The sequence below is a fragment of the Jaculus jaculus genome, chromosome 11 (genome assembly GCF_020740685.1).
Source record: "Jaculus jaculus isolate mJacJac1 chromosome 11, mJacJac1.mat.Y.cur, whole genome shotgun sequence".
NCBI classification, from domain to species: domain Eukaryota; kingdom Metazoa; phylum Chordata; class Mammalia; order Rodentia; family Dipodidae; genus Jaculus; species Jaculus jaculus.
In genome coordinates this window covers 84,926,822-84,945,144 of record NC_059112.1, presented here as the reverse complement: position 1 = coordinate 84,945,144, position 18,323 = coordinate 84,926,822, and the positions used below count along the sequence as shown (strand labels likewise).

General features: G+C 33.5%; 1 protein-coding gene across 7 annotated transcripts in view; it reads right to left on the bottom strand.

The window, feature by feature from the left end:
• Window positions 1–18,323, bottom strand: part of Nlgn1 (neuroligin 1) — a 917,175-nt gene that overhangs the window by 480,296 nt on the left and 418,556 nt on the right. For 6 of the 7 annotated variants that reach the window (XM_045130106.1, XM_045130101.1, XM_045130108.1 and 3 more), the window contains 2 exons: window positions 16,439–16,498; window positions 9,185–9,337 (listed from right to left, as the gene is read on the bottom strand). In XM_045130106.1, the coding sequence (XP_044986041.1) occupies window positions 9,185–9,337; window positions 16,439–16,498 (213 nt within the window). The remainder of the gene's footprint in view (window positions 1–9,184; window positions 9,338–16,438; window positions 16,499–18,323) is intronic. The other variant, XM_045130109.1, reaches the window with a different exon arrangement.

Here is an 18,323-nt window from a genome sequence, read left to right as displayed (position 1 = left end):
CTTTATGCTATATAAAAAAGCACTTTATCCACGGAGCTATCTCCCTAGATCAAACTGTTTTCAAACATAAAAAAGAAAATCATCTTCCTTATTTTGTCAATGGTGTATGCTAACATTGACTATTCTTAGCAGTTCTAAATCTTTAGCCTGGTACTGCCTGGTGTGTTGTCTACATCTTCAGCCTAACCAACAGTGGTCACCTCTTTCCCCAAGCATCCATCTGGGGTCTGTGTGGGAAATTAAACATGCCAGGAAAATTCATTCCTCTGGCCTGTACCTTGACTCTTCTTCCTGCTGTACAACCATGTCACATCAGTACTTATTGATCCTCTAGATACTGTTCATTCAACAAATGTTTTCTAAGCAAATACCATGTACCAGAGACTATTTGCAACATCAGAGAGCTAGAGAAAAATCAAACAAACTGCTCTAATATAAATAGGAAATAATAAGAGATGATAATTGGTGGGTAGAATTTTGAAAGGGAGATGATCTGTGAAAACTCAGCCCCTCTTTAGACAGGATGCACACTCATGTCTCCCTGAGAAGATGGTCTTTATGTCATGATCAGAAGAATAAGAAGGTTTCTGTCAAAGATAAAAACATAATAACCATAAGGCCTGGCTACATCACTCTTGGACATATAACCAAAAGACTCTACACCCTATAGCAGAGATATTTACACAGCACATCCACACTTACTGCTGGTCTTTTCAAGGAAATTCCACAGCATAGATGCTTAACAGTGGAACAATGGGTACAAAACATGTGATACATATACACAGTAAAATTCTATTCAGCTGTGAAGAAAAATGAAATTATAAAATATTAAGGTAAATATTTGCAACTGAAAAAATATTAAATGAGCTAACCCAAGCCCAGAAAACCAACAACACATATTTTATCTCATGCAGATCCTCGTTCAGTATCTTTATGTGTGTGTGTTCATGTGGGAGTGAGATTATGTAGAAGCCAGGAAACTAGAAAGTGGCCCAAGAGAGGGTATCCCCCTCTCCATCTAAAGAGAGCTACAATGGAGAGAGGTAGGAGAGATGATGGATCTTATGCCAGAAGGGGAGCACTTGGGGTAAGAAGCTAAAAGTAAGTGGACAGGGAGAGGCGAGTAAAGAGGGGCTAGAGGCAGGGTCCACAGAAAGTACTTACCAGTAAAGAAGAGTAAAAGACATGAAGGGAATATGTTAACTGTTAGGAGTTTAAATAAATTCATAGGAGTAAAACGTCACAAATGGGCTGGACAGATGGCTTAGCGGTTAAGCGCTTGCCTGTGAAGCCTAAGGACCCCTGTTCCCCAGCACCCACGTTAGTCAGATGCACAAGGGGGCACACGAGTCTGGAGTTCATTTGCAGTGGCTGGAGGCACTGGCACGCCCATTCTCTCTCTCTCACTCTATCTGCCTCTTTCTCTTTGTCTGTTGCTCTCAAATAAGTAAATAAAATGAATAAAAAAAAAATTTTTTTTAAGTCACAAAAATAAAGTTCTAGCCCCACAAAGGCCTTGGACAGAGAGGATAAATGATACAACATTGATATGAATTCATACATTAATAAACACAGAGGGGTAACACAGACAGGAACAATATTTTAAATGAAGTGAGAGATAGAGTCCAGGACTTGCTCAAGTAGGACATTGCCTGATAGGCTCAAACGGAAGTGTCACTTGATTCAAGTGAATAATAGAATGCTAGCGGAGGAAGTTAACCAGAGAGGTGAGTATTTATGTATTTGAAAGATAATCTGATTTTTTTTTTCACTGTGAAGGATGAATTATGGATAAATAACAACAATAAAAAAAAAACTGATCACAGGAAAAACTTAAGAAGGTGAGGCTTATTTTATCTAAGGAGAACATGGACAGGAGACACAGCTAGAGTCATTTGGGATAACCCAATAAGAAAGCCTGATGGCAGGGGTGTTGCACAGAAAGGAGAGAGATGCATTAGAGAAAAGTTGTAGCTTTTGTTCCAATATCCAGATATAAGACCAGTGGCATCTTTTCGGTGCTGAAGATAACATCATGTGGATTCGAGAGGTAAAGAGAGCTAAGGGTTCTTGTTGAATGACCCTTTACCATTTGGAAGTAAAGAGAGGAGATGACAGCCAGCAAAGGACACTGGGAAGTAGAGTGAGGTTCAAAGAAATCCTGGGCTAAAGTCAAGAGCAGTCAGGATGAAGCTAGTTAGAAACAGGTTGTGCTCAGAATGGTCAAGGAAGGTAAGAGCTGAGAAGGGGCTCATGGAAGGGGCCACCTGGAGAATCTTGACTTGTCATTTCTCAGTGTAGTCCAAAAAAAATGTAATTTGAATGTTACCCACTCAGGGGGCCTCTTCTGAGATATGGGAGGGATCCTCTTCTGAAATACTAGACTAGAGTTGCTTTCTTTTTATTTCACTAGAACTCACCTAAATAAATGAAAAGAAATTGACAGTGAGCTAAATTTGTATGTACCTACAGTATGTGGTTTGCTTATTTACCATTGATTTAAGATAGCAAGCATCATGCAAGTTGTGTTTTTGAGTATCCTTAATAATTAGCAGAACACCTATGCAGACCATTTTTCAATTTATAGTGAATGAATGGTTGAAAAGTTCCTGAAGCACATGTTTTTCTTGTTTTAAACAATAGTCAGAATTACTGACAGTTACATGCATGTTACTTCTAAGCTCTTTGTATATCTGAATAGTTTTCTTTTTTCCAAGCCACCTGAAAAATAATAAAAAATATTTTATTTTGCACACACTGTCATTACTGATACAAAGTATTATATTCCCCAAAGAATAAACAATATTTCTCCACTGAGTGCTCATTTCATCACTCAATTAAAAATTGATGCTCACCTAACCTTTATTAAAAACTCAGTTGAGCTGGGCATGGCGGTGCATGCTTTTAATCCCAGAACTCTGGAGGCAGAGGTAAGAGGATCACCATGAGTTGAGGCTACCCTGAAACTATATAGTGAATTCCAGGTCAGCCTGAGCTACAGTGAGATCCTACCTTGGAAACAAAACAAAATAAAACATTCAAACAAACAAACAAAAAAAAAAAACTCAGTTGAGAAGACTGATTGTGAGACAAGAAATCCATGGACCATGTTAAATTGCTGTTCTAAACTGCCTTTTCACCATTTCCTATCATACCTAAAATCACCAAATTCTTAGTTCAATTGCAGTTAATTAGATTTTTTGTGGAGTTTTATTCTGAAATTACAATATAGGAGTTCTGAGCATTTATTACTCTGTCTTTTGGTTTTATTGAAGATTTGCCTAACACATTTTATAATGAGGATTTTTATTTTTTTACTTCTTCTAATAACATGGTGGCTTTCACATATTCTGAAATTGCTCCATGGTCCAAATAAAATCAATGACCAATATAAGTTTCTCTGTAGTAAAATATGAGGAAAAATTTATTTTTTTATTAGTCTAAATAGTATTTATGAGTATGTTTCCTTAATAAGTACTTATGAGTATATTTCTTTTATATTACAATGATAATTATTTAATGCAATCCATTATCACTTTTATTGTGCTTCTGGTTTATGAAAATAGAATTTTGTTCCAGTGTATATACCATGCAAGTGTAATTTTGGCAACTGATTTATAAGTATACATTTTTCACGGATTGGTTCTACATTTTCAAAGTAGAAGGGATATTAAGAAACTGAAAATAAATAATGGTTTTCTTTCTTCCCCTCCTTTCTGATAATTGCAGGGGAAAAATCACTCCTCAGTGTCTTGCTCAAGTTATATTTGATCCATGAAGACATTCTGGGCTCAAAGACAGACTCCTCTGTGTGACCCAAGTGCAAACTTGGAAATACAGTAGGACATTATCATCCCCGAAACGTTGATATTTAATTATATATTGTTCTTACACAGAATTTTAGTTCTGAAGATTTTATTTGTTGTTAGGAGTATTCTATAAACTTAGCATATCTTCTGGGCCCTAAACTGATAGGTTTCAAATACAGATACCTTTCTTTCTCTGTTGATCACATATTTTTTTTTTCCTTTTTATGTACTTCACAATACTGTACACACAAACTAATCAACATTTTATTATGTAATAAAATATTGCATAAATAAGTATGCTGTACTGAATATTTCTCCTCACCAATTAATCAAAAAACCCTTTAAAGATGGTAATGTTGTTTCACTCATATTAATCAGAGAAAATACACATTTTTAATAAACTGCCATTTATGTGATCACCCCAAAGTTATGGCCAGTTCTGTACCTATCTAACAATACAGGAAGCACTGCTACTACAAGGCAAGTCAAGTCATAATAATTATAAGTATCATAATAATAATAAGTATCAGAGATCCAGAGACACAGAGGCTCACAAGACCTCATCACTGAAGTAAACCTAAAATGAACCCAATATGGCTCAGGGAAATTTGTGAAAGAGGGAGCTGAAAGATTGTCAGAGGCACAAGTTGGGACATTATGCACAGAGACATTGCCTCTCCCCCATAATGGTTACTGCCACAATGCGTGACCCACAATCCCCATGAAGACAACCGGCATCCCCAACTGGGAGGGTTCCTTTGGAGAAGGGGCAGGGATGAAGGTAAAGACGGTACAAAGCATCATGTGCTGTTTCACGAATGCTTTGGTGTGCATTCATCATGAGAAATTTCCCATTTCCTTATGAAGCCAAGCAAGAGAAGAATTGGGGTGTTTTCAAAAGAAAAATGACTGAGATCTCTGCCTTTGCTAGGGTTCAAAGTGTTACCACAGTGTGGCTGGGAGGTTTCATGAGAGAGAATTCCAGAAACAGAAGTGAACGAGACAGTCTTCTAAGGTTTGAGTTATATGGAGAATGGTGTCTAGTCTAGTATCAATATTCGCTCAGAGAATTTTAGAACAGTCCAAACTAAGAGATACTGAAGGAATAACACTGTATGCCTAGGCAAGAGCAAGAACATTTATAAAGTGCAAGGAATCTGTCAAATTTTAGCTGCATGAATGAAAGAAGGCACTGGAAACTTGCACATGTTACTGATCATCTGTTATACAACCATGTTTAATGGTGAGATTATGATGAACCCATTTTTATTTCTAAAAAGAGCCCTATTAATAAAAATCATATTAATTGTAAAAAAAAAGAATTAATAAGTATCATTAGCCAAGCCAAATATAATAAAAAATTGAAGTTCATTAGTATTGGATTTGTAAAAGTTGTAAATTTTGTTTTAAATTATTTAGCTTTAATGACATTAATAAATAAGGTAAATTTTCATATACAAGAAGATGGGATTGTATTTCAACTTGTTCTCATTAATGGTAGTATAGAAATCAAATTTCTAAGTAAAATGTTTTATTAGATCATGTCCCAAAAAGTATTTTTAAAAGAGATTTTAGGACTTAAAAATGATTGAAAGAATTACTTTCTAAAATAAGTTTGATGGACTACAATTATGAATTGCATAATTTTCTCCAGTGTGTCTATATATACACAAAAGGAACTCATTAAACTAAGTTCATTATATAAGAAATCTTATAGTTATGATAGCTACAGTTGTATTAACCTTTTCTTTTCACCCTAATAGTAACATAAATTTTCTAACTTTAGAGAGCTAGTTGAAACACATTAACAACTACTTTATATTTTTTTCCTTTGTTTGAAATTTGAAAATACATTCTCTGTGTAATGCAGAATATCACACTCAAACAGTGAAAAAATTAATTTTACAGCATCTTCCAAGTTTTGCTGATAAAAACGCACTTTCCTTGCTTACAATCATAGTGTTTACTATAATTTGCCACTGTAAGAGCACATAGTCCAAGCATTGACCCTGAGATACTATGGTAGTACTTTCTATTAATCATGTTTTAAAATTTGAAAAAGTAGTAATTAGGAAGTTATTCTAAGTAAAATCTAGAGATTATGGAATAATGGCTTAAATAAGAGATGTTTCAGGAAGTAGATGTAAATCAAGTTTAAAACAAAACTGGCTAAGGACACACAAAATGTAAAGAGTTAGACGTGAACTTGTGGGATGTGATGCAGGGTCACCAGGTGACATGCACACACTTGCACCATTGAGGCCAGAGTAACAGACCAGCCTCTTCCCCGTCTGCTTTGTCAGCCCTCCCAGTGGTCCCTCACGGCAGCACATGGCACATCTCAGAGGAGAAATAATCACCCCCATCACATTTATTTTGATCAAGCTACTAGGCCAAAGGAAAAGACAAAAAGGTTTTAATTCAGAAACTACCTTTTACAACATGACAAGATCTGCTAGTTTCCATGATACACCGAGTTTGAAATGAGCAAATTTTTTTTTTTTAAAAAAAAAGGAAATGTTTATTCAGAAATCTTGGCCACTAGATAGTGGTATGAATTTTATAACAGAAACATAATTATTTTGCTAATTTAATTATCACTAAAAATAAAGAGCAAAACTAGTATAGTAAATTCTAAGCAATAGTAATTACATTACCTGTTCCAGACACACTGACTTGTCTGCCAATCACCTCAGTGCAAAAGTATTATAATTAACCAATTTGTATGTTGGCTCCCCAAATGCATTACCTTACCACGCACACAAAAATCATAACAAAAAAAAAAAACAGCTCTGAATTTCATCTGATGTAGGATCAAGTATTACTTCAACCTTCATTTCCAGCCTTGACTCAAGTGCAGAGTACACAGCAATGGTTTTGGGTTCCTTACGCAAGAATCCCTGGGTTACGTTGCAGCTGTCAAGTAAATTTTTCACAACACTGACCTCAAACAACTATGATCCTCACTGCTGTGGTCCAGCGGGATGAGCTGCTGACCTGGTTGAATGTACTACTCTTGCAAAAGTTCTGGAACATGTTGTGTTATTTCATTTGCTTGAATTAATTCACATAAACACATTTCACAAGGACTCATATGCTTATTTTGAACGATGTAGATTTCTTCTGTGTTGGAATTAACACTCTAAAATATGCTTTATAATTTTTCATCCACAGAGTCGTGTGCTGCTGCACATTGAGAGTCAGGAAAAGATATTCGAGGGCTGATTATGACACACCATCGATAACTAAAGTCTAGGATTCAGTAAAAGATAGAGAGAGCTTTTCAAACTGAGATAAACTTCCTCAATGCCAACACCGTTTACCATTAGAATACAGTACATGGGACCATGATATTTATGTTTTAGCTCTTAACTGTTGTTGTATATCACAACCATGGTTATGGTACCTTAAAACAGGACAGAAGTATGCATGTAGGATTCAAATTGAATCAAGTAAGGTGACATCAAAAACAGACGAAAACAAAATTGAAAAAGGAAAAAAAAAAACAGGGAAAAAGAAGCAAATATATTCACAAAAGACTACAGTTTTTTTTTTAATGAAACTAGATTAAAGAGAAAGGCACTAAATGGTATTTCTTAAACCATTGTCAGCATACTCATAAAATTTTCAATCACCCAAGTAGTTGTTACTCTGAATTTTCAACTGGCGAAACTTGGAAAAATTATGAAAACAATAACCACTAAAAAAAAAAATGATAAACATTGCTATTATTAAGAAGGATTTCATTTTGAATGTTCTATAAGAAATAATATTAAGAATAAATATGAATTCCTTTTTATTTATCTTATAATATGCAAATATTTCATTGGTGAGAATACACCAATCATTAGGCAATAAAATAAAATATAAATTTGAACCAGTGGACAATTAGACAGTGTGAAAGAAAATGATGTGTGTCTAAATAGGGCATTCCATAAATAATTTTACCTACATTAATGTAGTTCATTCATTATAGCATCTATCATATTCCAAATTTCAAAATAGCAAACTAAAAGAAAAAACAATATTTCACTTTCAGACTGTAAAAATGTTTCCTTCCCTAAGACACATACTGATTGACAAAAATAATCACTTATTATTTGGTGATTAGCATTCCTATAGGTAGAATTGTCCACAGAGAAGTTCAAAGAAGAGCTGTGAAGGAACTAAATCCTCTTCATTCTCAACATAGCAAAAGTGTGTGCATGATATTGAAATGACTAAGAGAATAACATTCAAATTTGCTTCAAAATGTTTCAGGATAAAAAAAATTGACAGTGAGATTATATGTTGTCCAAATAGAATATTAAATCACATCTTTTTGAATCTGAAGATGGGAATCAAACTTGAAAACAATTTGGTATAAGAATCGAATCTTAAAGGAGTACATGCATTCTTTTTCTTTTAGAAAATCTGTTAACTGAATTAACTATAGTTAATTTTTACTAAATAACCATACCTTACATCTCAAATTGTGACAGCATTGTTAAATTTACAGTGGTAGAATAGCTAGTTTATCTTTTTTTTTTTTTTTTTTTTTTTTTTTTTTTTTTTAATTTAATTTATTAGTTTTCTTTTCAGTAAATACAGGCAGTTTGGTACCATTATTTAGGCTCATCTGTGATCTACCCCCTCCCATTAGACCCTCCTTATTATTGAAAATGGGTCGTGCATTGTGTCTTTTAAAGCTTAGCTACTACAGGAAAAGATATATATTTTTTTTTCAATTGCTGTTTCTCTGAACTTTTCTTCAAAATCCAGGATCTCTCCTTTGATTTAATTTGGAAATCCTTTTAGAAACAGCAAGGATGATGGAACTGAACTTTTTGTCACCTTTTGAAATGAGCATATGCTTTTCCAAATTAAATCATTGCATCAAAATAAACAAGAAATATTATTTTTGTGTATTATAGAACTGTAAAGGGAAGGGAGGCCTACACAACAATAGCAAACAGATTCTCAAAGCGAGCCCACACACATCTTCCATAATAGAAGAGAAACTTGCTTCCTAGCACATAGCAAACCTTGGGCAATTTTATAACATTGTAAAAAAGAATAGTAGAGGAAGTAAAAATTGGTTCAGAGGCAAAATATTTTTTTTTTAAACCAAAGCCTTTGATATGGTTGGCTTTTCATATTTGAATAAATTCCAACCAGGAAGTGTATTCTCCTTAATAAGCAGTTTTGTGACTTCCCCTTTGATGTTTTAAAATCTTTCCAAGTCATCCGGAACATAAGATGAAGAAATCATTGAAACAATCCAAATTTTCTATTCACAATTGCTAGCAGGCGTGTAGCACAGCAAAGAAAAAACAACTCGAAAGCTTTCACGTAGTTCATGGATTAATGGTGGAAAGGAAAAAGTGACTTCTTACCCAGTACCCCCAGCCGGTAGTTGACCGTGATGACGATCACATTGCCATAGCTTGCCAAGACACTCCCATCGTATAAATTTCCAGTACCTTCCATGTATGAACCACCGTGGATGTACACCATCACTGGTTTGGGACCCCCACTGTCCCGAATATCTGCAAAAACAAATGGTTGGTAAACACTCTTATCCCAAAGAAACACATCATGAGTACATAATACATGTTCCATCACAGGGACAGGAGGATATGACTTTAATAGCAGTTTTTAAAGTGCTGTTTTCCTTAAAGTGTTTCTTAAGCAATTCACATTAAGAGCTAATATAGATTAGAACAATAGGCAGCCACTGTTTTCTCCCTAAAATTGTGTTTACAAGTTATAAACTGGTTTAAAAAAATTGGACAGATTGGCAGCACCTATGCATTTGAGCGCGCTTTCACTGAGTTCCTGATGGGATAGTAATACTACTACTAGTAGCAATAATCATCATCATCATACAGCAATGATTGCCACATTACCCTTTAAAAATTCCACAGATTCTCCCATGAAATTTAAATATTATAATCTACAGATGCTGGTGTTGCTACCACTGCAATAAAAGCTATCTGTTTTTCCGTATCTTATTTACTGTGGAGCATGGTATCAATTGCAACATGATTATATTTGTTGTTTGTGTTTCCATTTATGAACATTATTGTGGTACTGTTTAATTCATCTCAAAGTCTTATTATACTGTGTAAATACTGTGAAATGACTGTTTAGGCAGTAAAATTAAGCACACCTGAGCACCTGTGGTTAATGCATCTAGGTGATGCCATTTTAGGTGATGAGTTTTAGAGAAACACTCAGCCATTCACTCATCCCACCTAGTCATAATCTTTGTGAGAAGAAAAATGACAAAATGATATTCTTCACCTCGTCCTGTAGCTCATGTTCTTTACTTATCCTCCCTTTGCTCTGTGTTTTTATGGTAAATCTGAGGTAGGTCAAGTTCATTCCAAGTACAAAGGGCCAAAATGCTCATGTGATTTCCACCACTGAATTTTAGTCACATATTTTTATTTGTGAAGATGCATTACTCACATGAATATACTTTTCAAAAAGGTTCTAGAAATAATATATAAGGAAATAATTAGACAATTTTAATCAGTTTTTAAAAATGCTCTTATTTTTGTAGAAAACACTCACTTATATCATAGTTTGTTTATGTAGTTTCTGATATTATATGAATATAATGAATATGTATACTAAAATATTATTTTTGCATAGTATTCTGTGATATCTTATACTCCATGTATGTATGTTATTTTAACATTAATACTGAAACTCTCTTGAAAGTATGGCTTGATGCCTTGCGTTTGATATTTTTAAACAAAACTAAACTCTCCTACACCATTATAGGTAAGGCAACAACTTTTGTGATGGGTAGCTATGATAGACATAATGAAAAGAACTGGTGATTATATGGAGACTGTTATGCACTGCCTTTAAAAAAGAATGACTAATTTAACTGACTCAGCTTTTTTACTGTCATAATAAAATAATTTCTTTGAATGAAAACTTTCAAGATCATGATACAACCTGAAGACTTACAAAGAATTTTTTTTCAGAGAAGCATTATTTTTTAATGTTTTGGTCCATTTTTATTATTAAGTTATTATTCAAAGTTATGGGTTTTCTTAAGGCATTTTTATACTGTGAATCATGTGTTTAGTTCTCAGAGGTCACCTGAAGAAATATTTTAAATTGACTTACTAGTATGTATTTGCATATAGCCACACCTCCTTTCACTCAGCATGTGCTTCAGAGGAATGCCTCCTTTCTAAGTATGGAAAATAGGATGCTTTCACACAGAAATTATGTAGACATAGCAACATTTAGGAGCAAAACTGTCATTGATTTTCTCCTGGAGGACTTCGGAAGGAAAATAGTATTTCCTGTATGTGAAGATTTGGAGGAATGAAGAGATGTTTGATTTGCACAGAGTCAGTTATCTTGTTCAGATTTTTAAACCGTGCACCTTAAGTGCTTTCTTTCTACGTACAGCTAGATTTTTATTTTTCTCATATGGCTGGCACTGAAGAAGCCATAATAAATTATTAAACTGAAATCATTAGCTGACTGTTCACAGCAGACACTGTACTCTGCTAATTGTGTGCTTGGAGGTAGCACACAGGGAGACTGTTTCAGGATTTTCCTTTAATTAAAATTACATAGAATTACAAAGCACCAACTGCGAACAGTAATGAAATTCTCCAACAGCCATTCTGTTCACCTGGAAAACAATGCGGACACACATGGAGCAGCCGTATCACACTGTATACCTCATCAAAAGAGGAAGTGGGCATTGTCACAAAACACTCACCACATGGCAGGAGAAGCTAGGAGATAGTTTTAGGTAAATCTCTTTACTTTTCCAGGAAAATTAAACTTGAAATTTCCAATTTGTTCTTCCAAACATATTGAGATTTCAATCTTGCCTGAGAATTTAATACATTGAGCATTTTGCAGGGGTGGGGAGTTCTATTAAATTCCTATACTGTGTGGTGAATATATTTCTTTTGGCTTGAAGTAACTCCAAGGTTAATTCATTGGGATTACTTACTTATAAAATTTGGAACGCTTTAGAATAATTTGAAATGTAATACAGAATAATTACAATTTTTGATAGTTTTTTCAAAGCTATTCACTTTTTATTGTTGGTATAATATACATGTGTTTTTAAAATTATATTTATTTAGTTATTTATGAGAGAGCAGGGAGAGAGAGAATGGGCATGCCAGTGTCTCCAACCACTGCAAACAAACTCCAGAAATGTGCACCACCTTGTGCATCTGGCTTAAATGGGTACTGGTGAATGGAACCTGAGTCCTTAGACTTCTCTGACAAGTGCCTTAACTGCTAAGCCATCTCTCCTTCCCAATATACAGGTGTTTTGATGGTCACAGTAAAATCAAATTGTAACTATTTGCTTTGCTTCTTAAAAGAGTTAGAATTTTATAGGTGAGATTGATATATCAGGCAGCATCAAATAAAACACTGTCTGCTCATGCTGTCATATCAAGGGTCTATTTATCCTTAGCTGAATGTTCAAATGTGCTTTAGTAATTAATATTGAATTCTTTAGAGCCAAGTTGTCCTAAGTCATGACTAGTTTATCCTCAGTGAATAACAGAGTATATGAGCTGTGCATTTCACCTACGACTTTTACTTTGCTACTGACTTCTTTGCTGTCACCATGGCATTGTAAGGAGTTCCGATGCACCAGCTTAATCCAATGAAACTCAACATTGTAGCATGTTCATATGTTCTGTTATCTGTAATATGGTCAGGCTTTTAAAATGCACACTGCTCTGAGAGGACTTGAGAATAATGAGAATAACTACAGTAGTTGGTTATTTCTACATAAATGGTTTGAAAATGTTAAACTTGGATTATGACTGGAAACTTTGATTTTAAGTTTTATTAATGATGTTATTTTTCTGATAAACAACATTTTAAACCAAGATAGAAAGTATCAATAAATCTAAACTAGGTAATGGGAGTTCACTTGTGCCTGACCATCAGGGTTTGGGATCACAGCTCCCTTTAATGGTCCTACTGAATAATTACTAGATACATACGTTTTCTTAAATATGTTTACTGCTTTCCTTTTAAGGATTCATGAACTGGTTAATTGCCTACACTTTAGACTTTGGGATATTTAACAGTTTTTATCTTGTGAAGCATTGCTACAATTAAATCTTTATATGGTTTGTAAGAGGGCATTTCAAGACAATTTTGGCCTTTCATTCATCTTTATAGAGCTCAGTTATCATTCAGAATGGCTAATCTAACATAGAAGTGTTAGCTGAATCTGTGCTTGTTAAACTAGACACAACACAAAGGCACAGCTTTAATTAAACACGTACAAAGCTAATACAGAACATTCTTTACAAAATTCTATGGGGAATATAAAATTGTATTTGAATATTGAAATATTAATATTAAGGTGTTGTTGGCACAATTAATTATGCTTTCCAAGTATACTAAATTCCTGAACTAAATTGGGAAGAATCTCAGATATTAGTTTGAAATATTTTCATCACTTGAGATTAGTCCTAAAGGCATACAGTCTTTTGGTTATTAAAAAAATTACAAATTACCAGTACAATTGTGTTTGACCTAAAGATGGCAAAGGAGTACTGAGAGAATTAAGGGTGTGCAGCTTAATGAGTAATGACTCTCTCTTCTAAATGTAGGTGCTGAGACAGTGGCTCAGAGAGTTTGTAAGAGTGATCAGAAAACCTGCCTTTGAATGCAAGAAAAAAATACTTGTTCATATAATCTATTCCATATATATGTATATGGTTGTCAATTCAATATCTGTCACAGTTCAATATGGAAATTAGATTTTTTTTAAGCCTTTAAAAATATTTTATTTATTTATTTGCAAGAGAGAGCAAAGCAGATATAGAGAGAGAAAAAGTGAATGGGTGAGCCAGGGCCTCTAGCTACCACAGATGAACTCCAGACATGTGTGCCACCTTGGGCATCTGGCTTACATGGGTACTAGGGAATCAAACCTGGGTCCTTAGGCTTCACAAGCAAGTGCTTTAACCACTAAGCAATCTTTCTAGCCTGAAATTAGGTTTTATTTTTTTAAAGAGTGCAAGGTGTTCACGCAGTCTACCTTAAGTACCATCCCCACAGGAGAGAAGAGTGATGACAACTGAACCTCACTGCTCACCTAGAATAAATTGATTAGGAGATAGTCATTTTTTTTTCCTTTCATTTTTCAACATAGCGTCTCACTCTAGCCCAGGCTGTCCTATAATTCTCTATGTAGTCTCATGGGGGTTCTCCTACTTTGCCTCACAAGTGCTGGGATTAAAGGCATAAACCACCATGCCATGATTTCTACTATGTTTTTCACAGGATATTAACTTGTATTCAGAACTTCAGGACAGTAATCCACCAAACAGCAGGACAATAGACTGAATTGGGATTGGATATCTGGACATGCTACACTCTGAGCATTTGAAAATATTTGTTGTTTTGATAACGCTGTGACAAAATGGCACAGACTTTCCCTGGGTATTTTCTAATTCGAGCAAAGGTTTACAACATATTCGAATGACTAATTAAAAACATTAAATGTGCTTTAGAACAGTTCTATCAAATAAATTTAAGTTTTAAAGGGCTCACTATCAGTGGTTAAAGATATGGGCTCTAAACATTAAAATGCTGTATTTGATGCTATTTTACACAAAGGGAAAAACGAATCATGTTAAGACAGCAGCAAAAACATTTTTACATTTGGGTAATGATACATAATAACTTCATGGCTATGTTGGTAAATCTTGGAGTTTACAAATGCACACTGTGAAGTCCTTTATATTAACATTGGTTAGGACATTAGATTTTCTGCGGAGTCAACACATTTTAGATGTTTTTGAAAGTAAAACTGGGAAAATTAACCATTCCTTACACAAGCAATAAATATTCTGAATGTTAAAATATATTTGATACCAAAGGAAATATTTTTTTAGAAAATTAGATTCCATTTTAATAATTCAAGATGATTTTTAACTATTTGGCATTTGAAAGGGCATTGATATTTAATGGTTTAATATTAATAATAAGGATGACTTTGTGTTTGATATTTAATTCATGGTGGGCTCAGAGTAAATGAATTCTAAGCAAATATTATAAACCATACTTTTAAATAATTCTTAGATATTATAAAACATTAACATGACATATAATTTTTAAACTCTCAATATTTTACCTGTTTAAGTTTTTGCTATAAAGGAGTCTTTTGAATATGTAACAATAAAAATCAACAATAAATAATGCAAGTTGTTCAAAAAAAATATGTCATTCATATGTTCCTTACAATTATGAGAGCTGTGAGTGAGTACTCCTGCTGACCTGATGGTAGATTATTTATTTTGGAAAAATATTCTTTCTATATTATTAATATTTTGCATATTTAACTTATTTAAGGGAAGAACTATTAAACCTGGTTATATTACTCGCCATTATAAGTGTTAAAATTAGAGTAACACAAAATCAACCACAAAAAATAAAATATAAATTTACATAAAGTCCTGAGTAGAAACAATGTGAGCTGAAAAAGTCAATGGTCTTTCTACCATTCAGACATCAGACAAGAAAATAAGAGAGAGTTAGTGAATATTTAGATTACATTATAAGAAAGTAGGAAAGAAAAAGTAATTTTCATATTAATGAAGTAGAAAATATTTTATTGCTTCTGATTGACAATACTTTGAAAATCATATTTTATTTGCTAATACAGAATGCATGTCTATTTGAAATTTAAAAGATATGCAATTAATCTTGTCTTCAGAAATATTCATTAACTTGGATTAGAGAGATGGCTTAGTGGTTAAAAGAGATTGCTTACAAAACAGGATGACCAAGGATCAACTGCCCAGTACATGTAAAGCCAGATGTACAAAGTAGCACATGTGTCTGGAGTACATTTGCAGTGGCAGGAGGCCTTGGTGCATACCTATTCTCTCTCTCTCTCTCTCTCCCCCTCTTTCTCTCTCAAATAAATGAATATTTTTTTAAAAAAATATGTTAACTTTATCAAACAAATTATTAAGAGCCCAAAGAACATAGGTCTTGCACAGTGGTTACTACTTTTATTTAACTAGCTGTGACATATTTTGTTATCTATGAAAATTCATTTTATTTGTGTGGTATTTGAGAACATCAACACAAAATAGCATTTTCTTAAATTACAAGACATATTGCTCAAGAAACACTTTGTACCAGCTTATGTCTCATCTTATTAACAATGGAGTTCTTTTTTAAAGGAATGTCAAATGTAAGAATGATACACACTGATATTGGCTAAAATATTTACACAGATTATAAAACATGCAAAACTGGCACAGAAGACCACAAGGGGAAGATTGTTAGTTCAAAGAATGTGGACGAATTGGCCAAAATGTGGGATGAAACATATCAAAAGTCAGTTCAAGAAACCAAAAACCAAAAAAAAAAAAAGCCCCTCTTTTTAAAACATTTTAATGGGTTGCATCAAAATGTAAAACTTAACATTCACCTCTTTTTAAAAAAAATTAAAAGTGCATATTTATATGTAACAACAAGCAAGAAGACAAAACACATCAAAAACGGGAATAAAAACAACTCTTCAAAAAAAGACAAGAAGTAAAAAAATAAAAAGGGGTGGAAAAAGTGATTGAGGCCCTGGTCATGCAAATAGATTTGGTGGAAAAAAATACCTTCATCTTCAGCACCGTCATTATCACCTAAATCATCTGTCTGTTTCTTTGTAAGGGGACCTAGGATCAAGAACGGAGAAATGGAGGGAAAAAAGACAATTCAAGAATAAACAAGACTGAGGGGGGAAAAATAAATGTAAATACTAAAATTGCAAAGATAGTTCCAAAAAGAGCAGGGAAGTGGTTACATCATAGTTGATTATTTTATTAAAGAAAAAACCCTCTCCCCTAAACTAGATTTAGTTTGTGTACAAATTTATCATAAAAAATACAATCATGGTTTGATATTGCAGTCATAGACAAAGGAAATGTTTTTAAATACCCACTGTATACAAAAAAATAAATTGTTTCATTAGCTGAAAGTATTAAGTCTATTTATTAGCTTTTTCTAATTTCAGTTGGTAACAATAATAAACAAATCAAGCAAGTCAAATTCATTCTTTAAGTTGGGACAAGATAAAACATTAGAGAAAAGAGATAAACATTTTTAAGTTGTTCTTTTTTTCAGTTTTTATAAGATCATTAATACTTGGATTTTACACATTTTAATTCATACATTTCTTTTTAAAACTGTGACTTTTTAAAATTACTTGTCATTACACAAGTACTCCCCCATGTATTTTTTCATTTAAACATTAGCCATGGATTTAAGGCATTTGCTACCTGCACAAATGTGCCAACAGATAATCTCATCCTTTGGCAGGGAAATGGTACCTTCAGTAGAAGTCAGTGTTTAGTGATAAAAGTTGTCTATCTTCATAAACAATTTCAGAATATAATAGAATTTCGCTCTTATGCAATTCCATTTCCCAGTAATTTTTTTAAATTTATAATAGGATCATGCCTTCCAAGAATAATTGTATTAAAACTGAATGTTTAATAAATGTTTTATTAACAGTGCTAATTTGCTAGAATAAAGGAACACATCAAAGGGGGTCGAAGGTCATATGAAAGTAATTTTAAGTGTCACCTAATTGACATACTCAGCACACAAAAAAAGCAAGAGAAGCCCCACATTCTCTTTGATTCCCACAGCCATTTAATTTGTATGACATTTCATAATCCTCATGCAAAAAAAGCAATCACTATGAACAGAGCATTCAAATTAAAAGACAACCAACCACATAGCAAGAGGATTTTGTCATGCATAAAACAAGAGTGAAAGAAAGAGGGGGGGGGGGAATCAGACTGAGAGCCATGTGTCAATTTCAGTCAGTAGTCAAGAAGCAAGCATTAACTGACTCTAAGCAGACATCTTAAACAGGAACTAATAAATACTTCAGGTGTTCTAAGTCTTTGCAGAGGTCACTTTGCATTGTTTGTATCTTAAAACCAGACCTATTATATCACCTCTCAATGAAAAGCACTGTCCCAGAAAGAAAGAAGGGCTAAAAGATATATCAGAACTATATTTAATCAGTTCCAAAAAATGCCAATAACTGGCAAAGATGAAAATGTTAAGAGTAGAGATTGATAAACTGAGTTGAAGGCAGCTGTGGAATACTTCTATTTTAAGGTAATGGTTTCAAGGTCATTTCATATGAAGAAAGGAGAAAATGAGCAGAATAAAAATGTGCTCTTAATATCACATCTGCAGATAATCATTTCATTGACGAAACCATAGAGAAAAGTAAAAGTTTGTGTTAATTGGTTCTTAGTTATAGGTGCACAGATATCTAAATTTACTATGATCCCGTTTAAATCAAAAGCAAGCTCAGGATTATCCAGTGTTCATGCAACTACATTGCTAAATCCCCCCCCCCCCACACACACACACAGAAATATAAGTTTGTTTAAAACTTAAAATTTTTAAATGGCTGGATCAGAATACAATATCTGACATAGTTCAGAGAAGTATATTTTCAAGTTTTTAACTTTCTGTAAT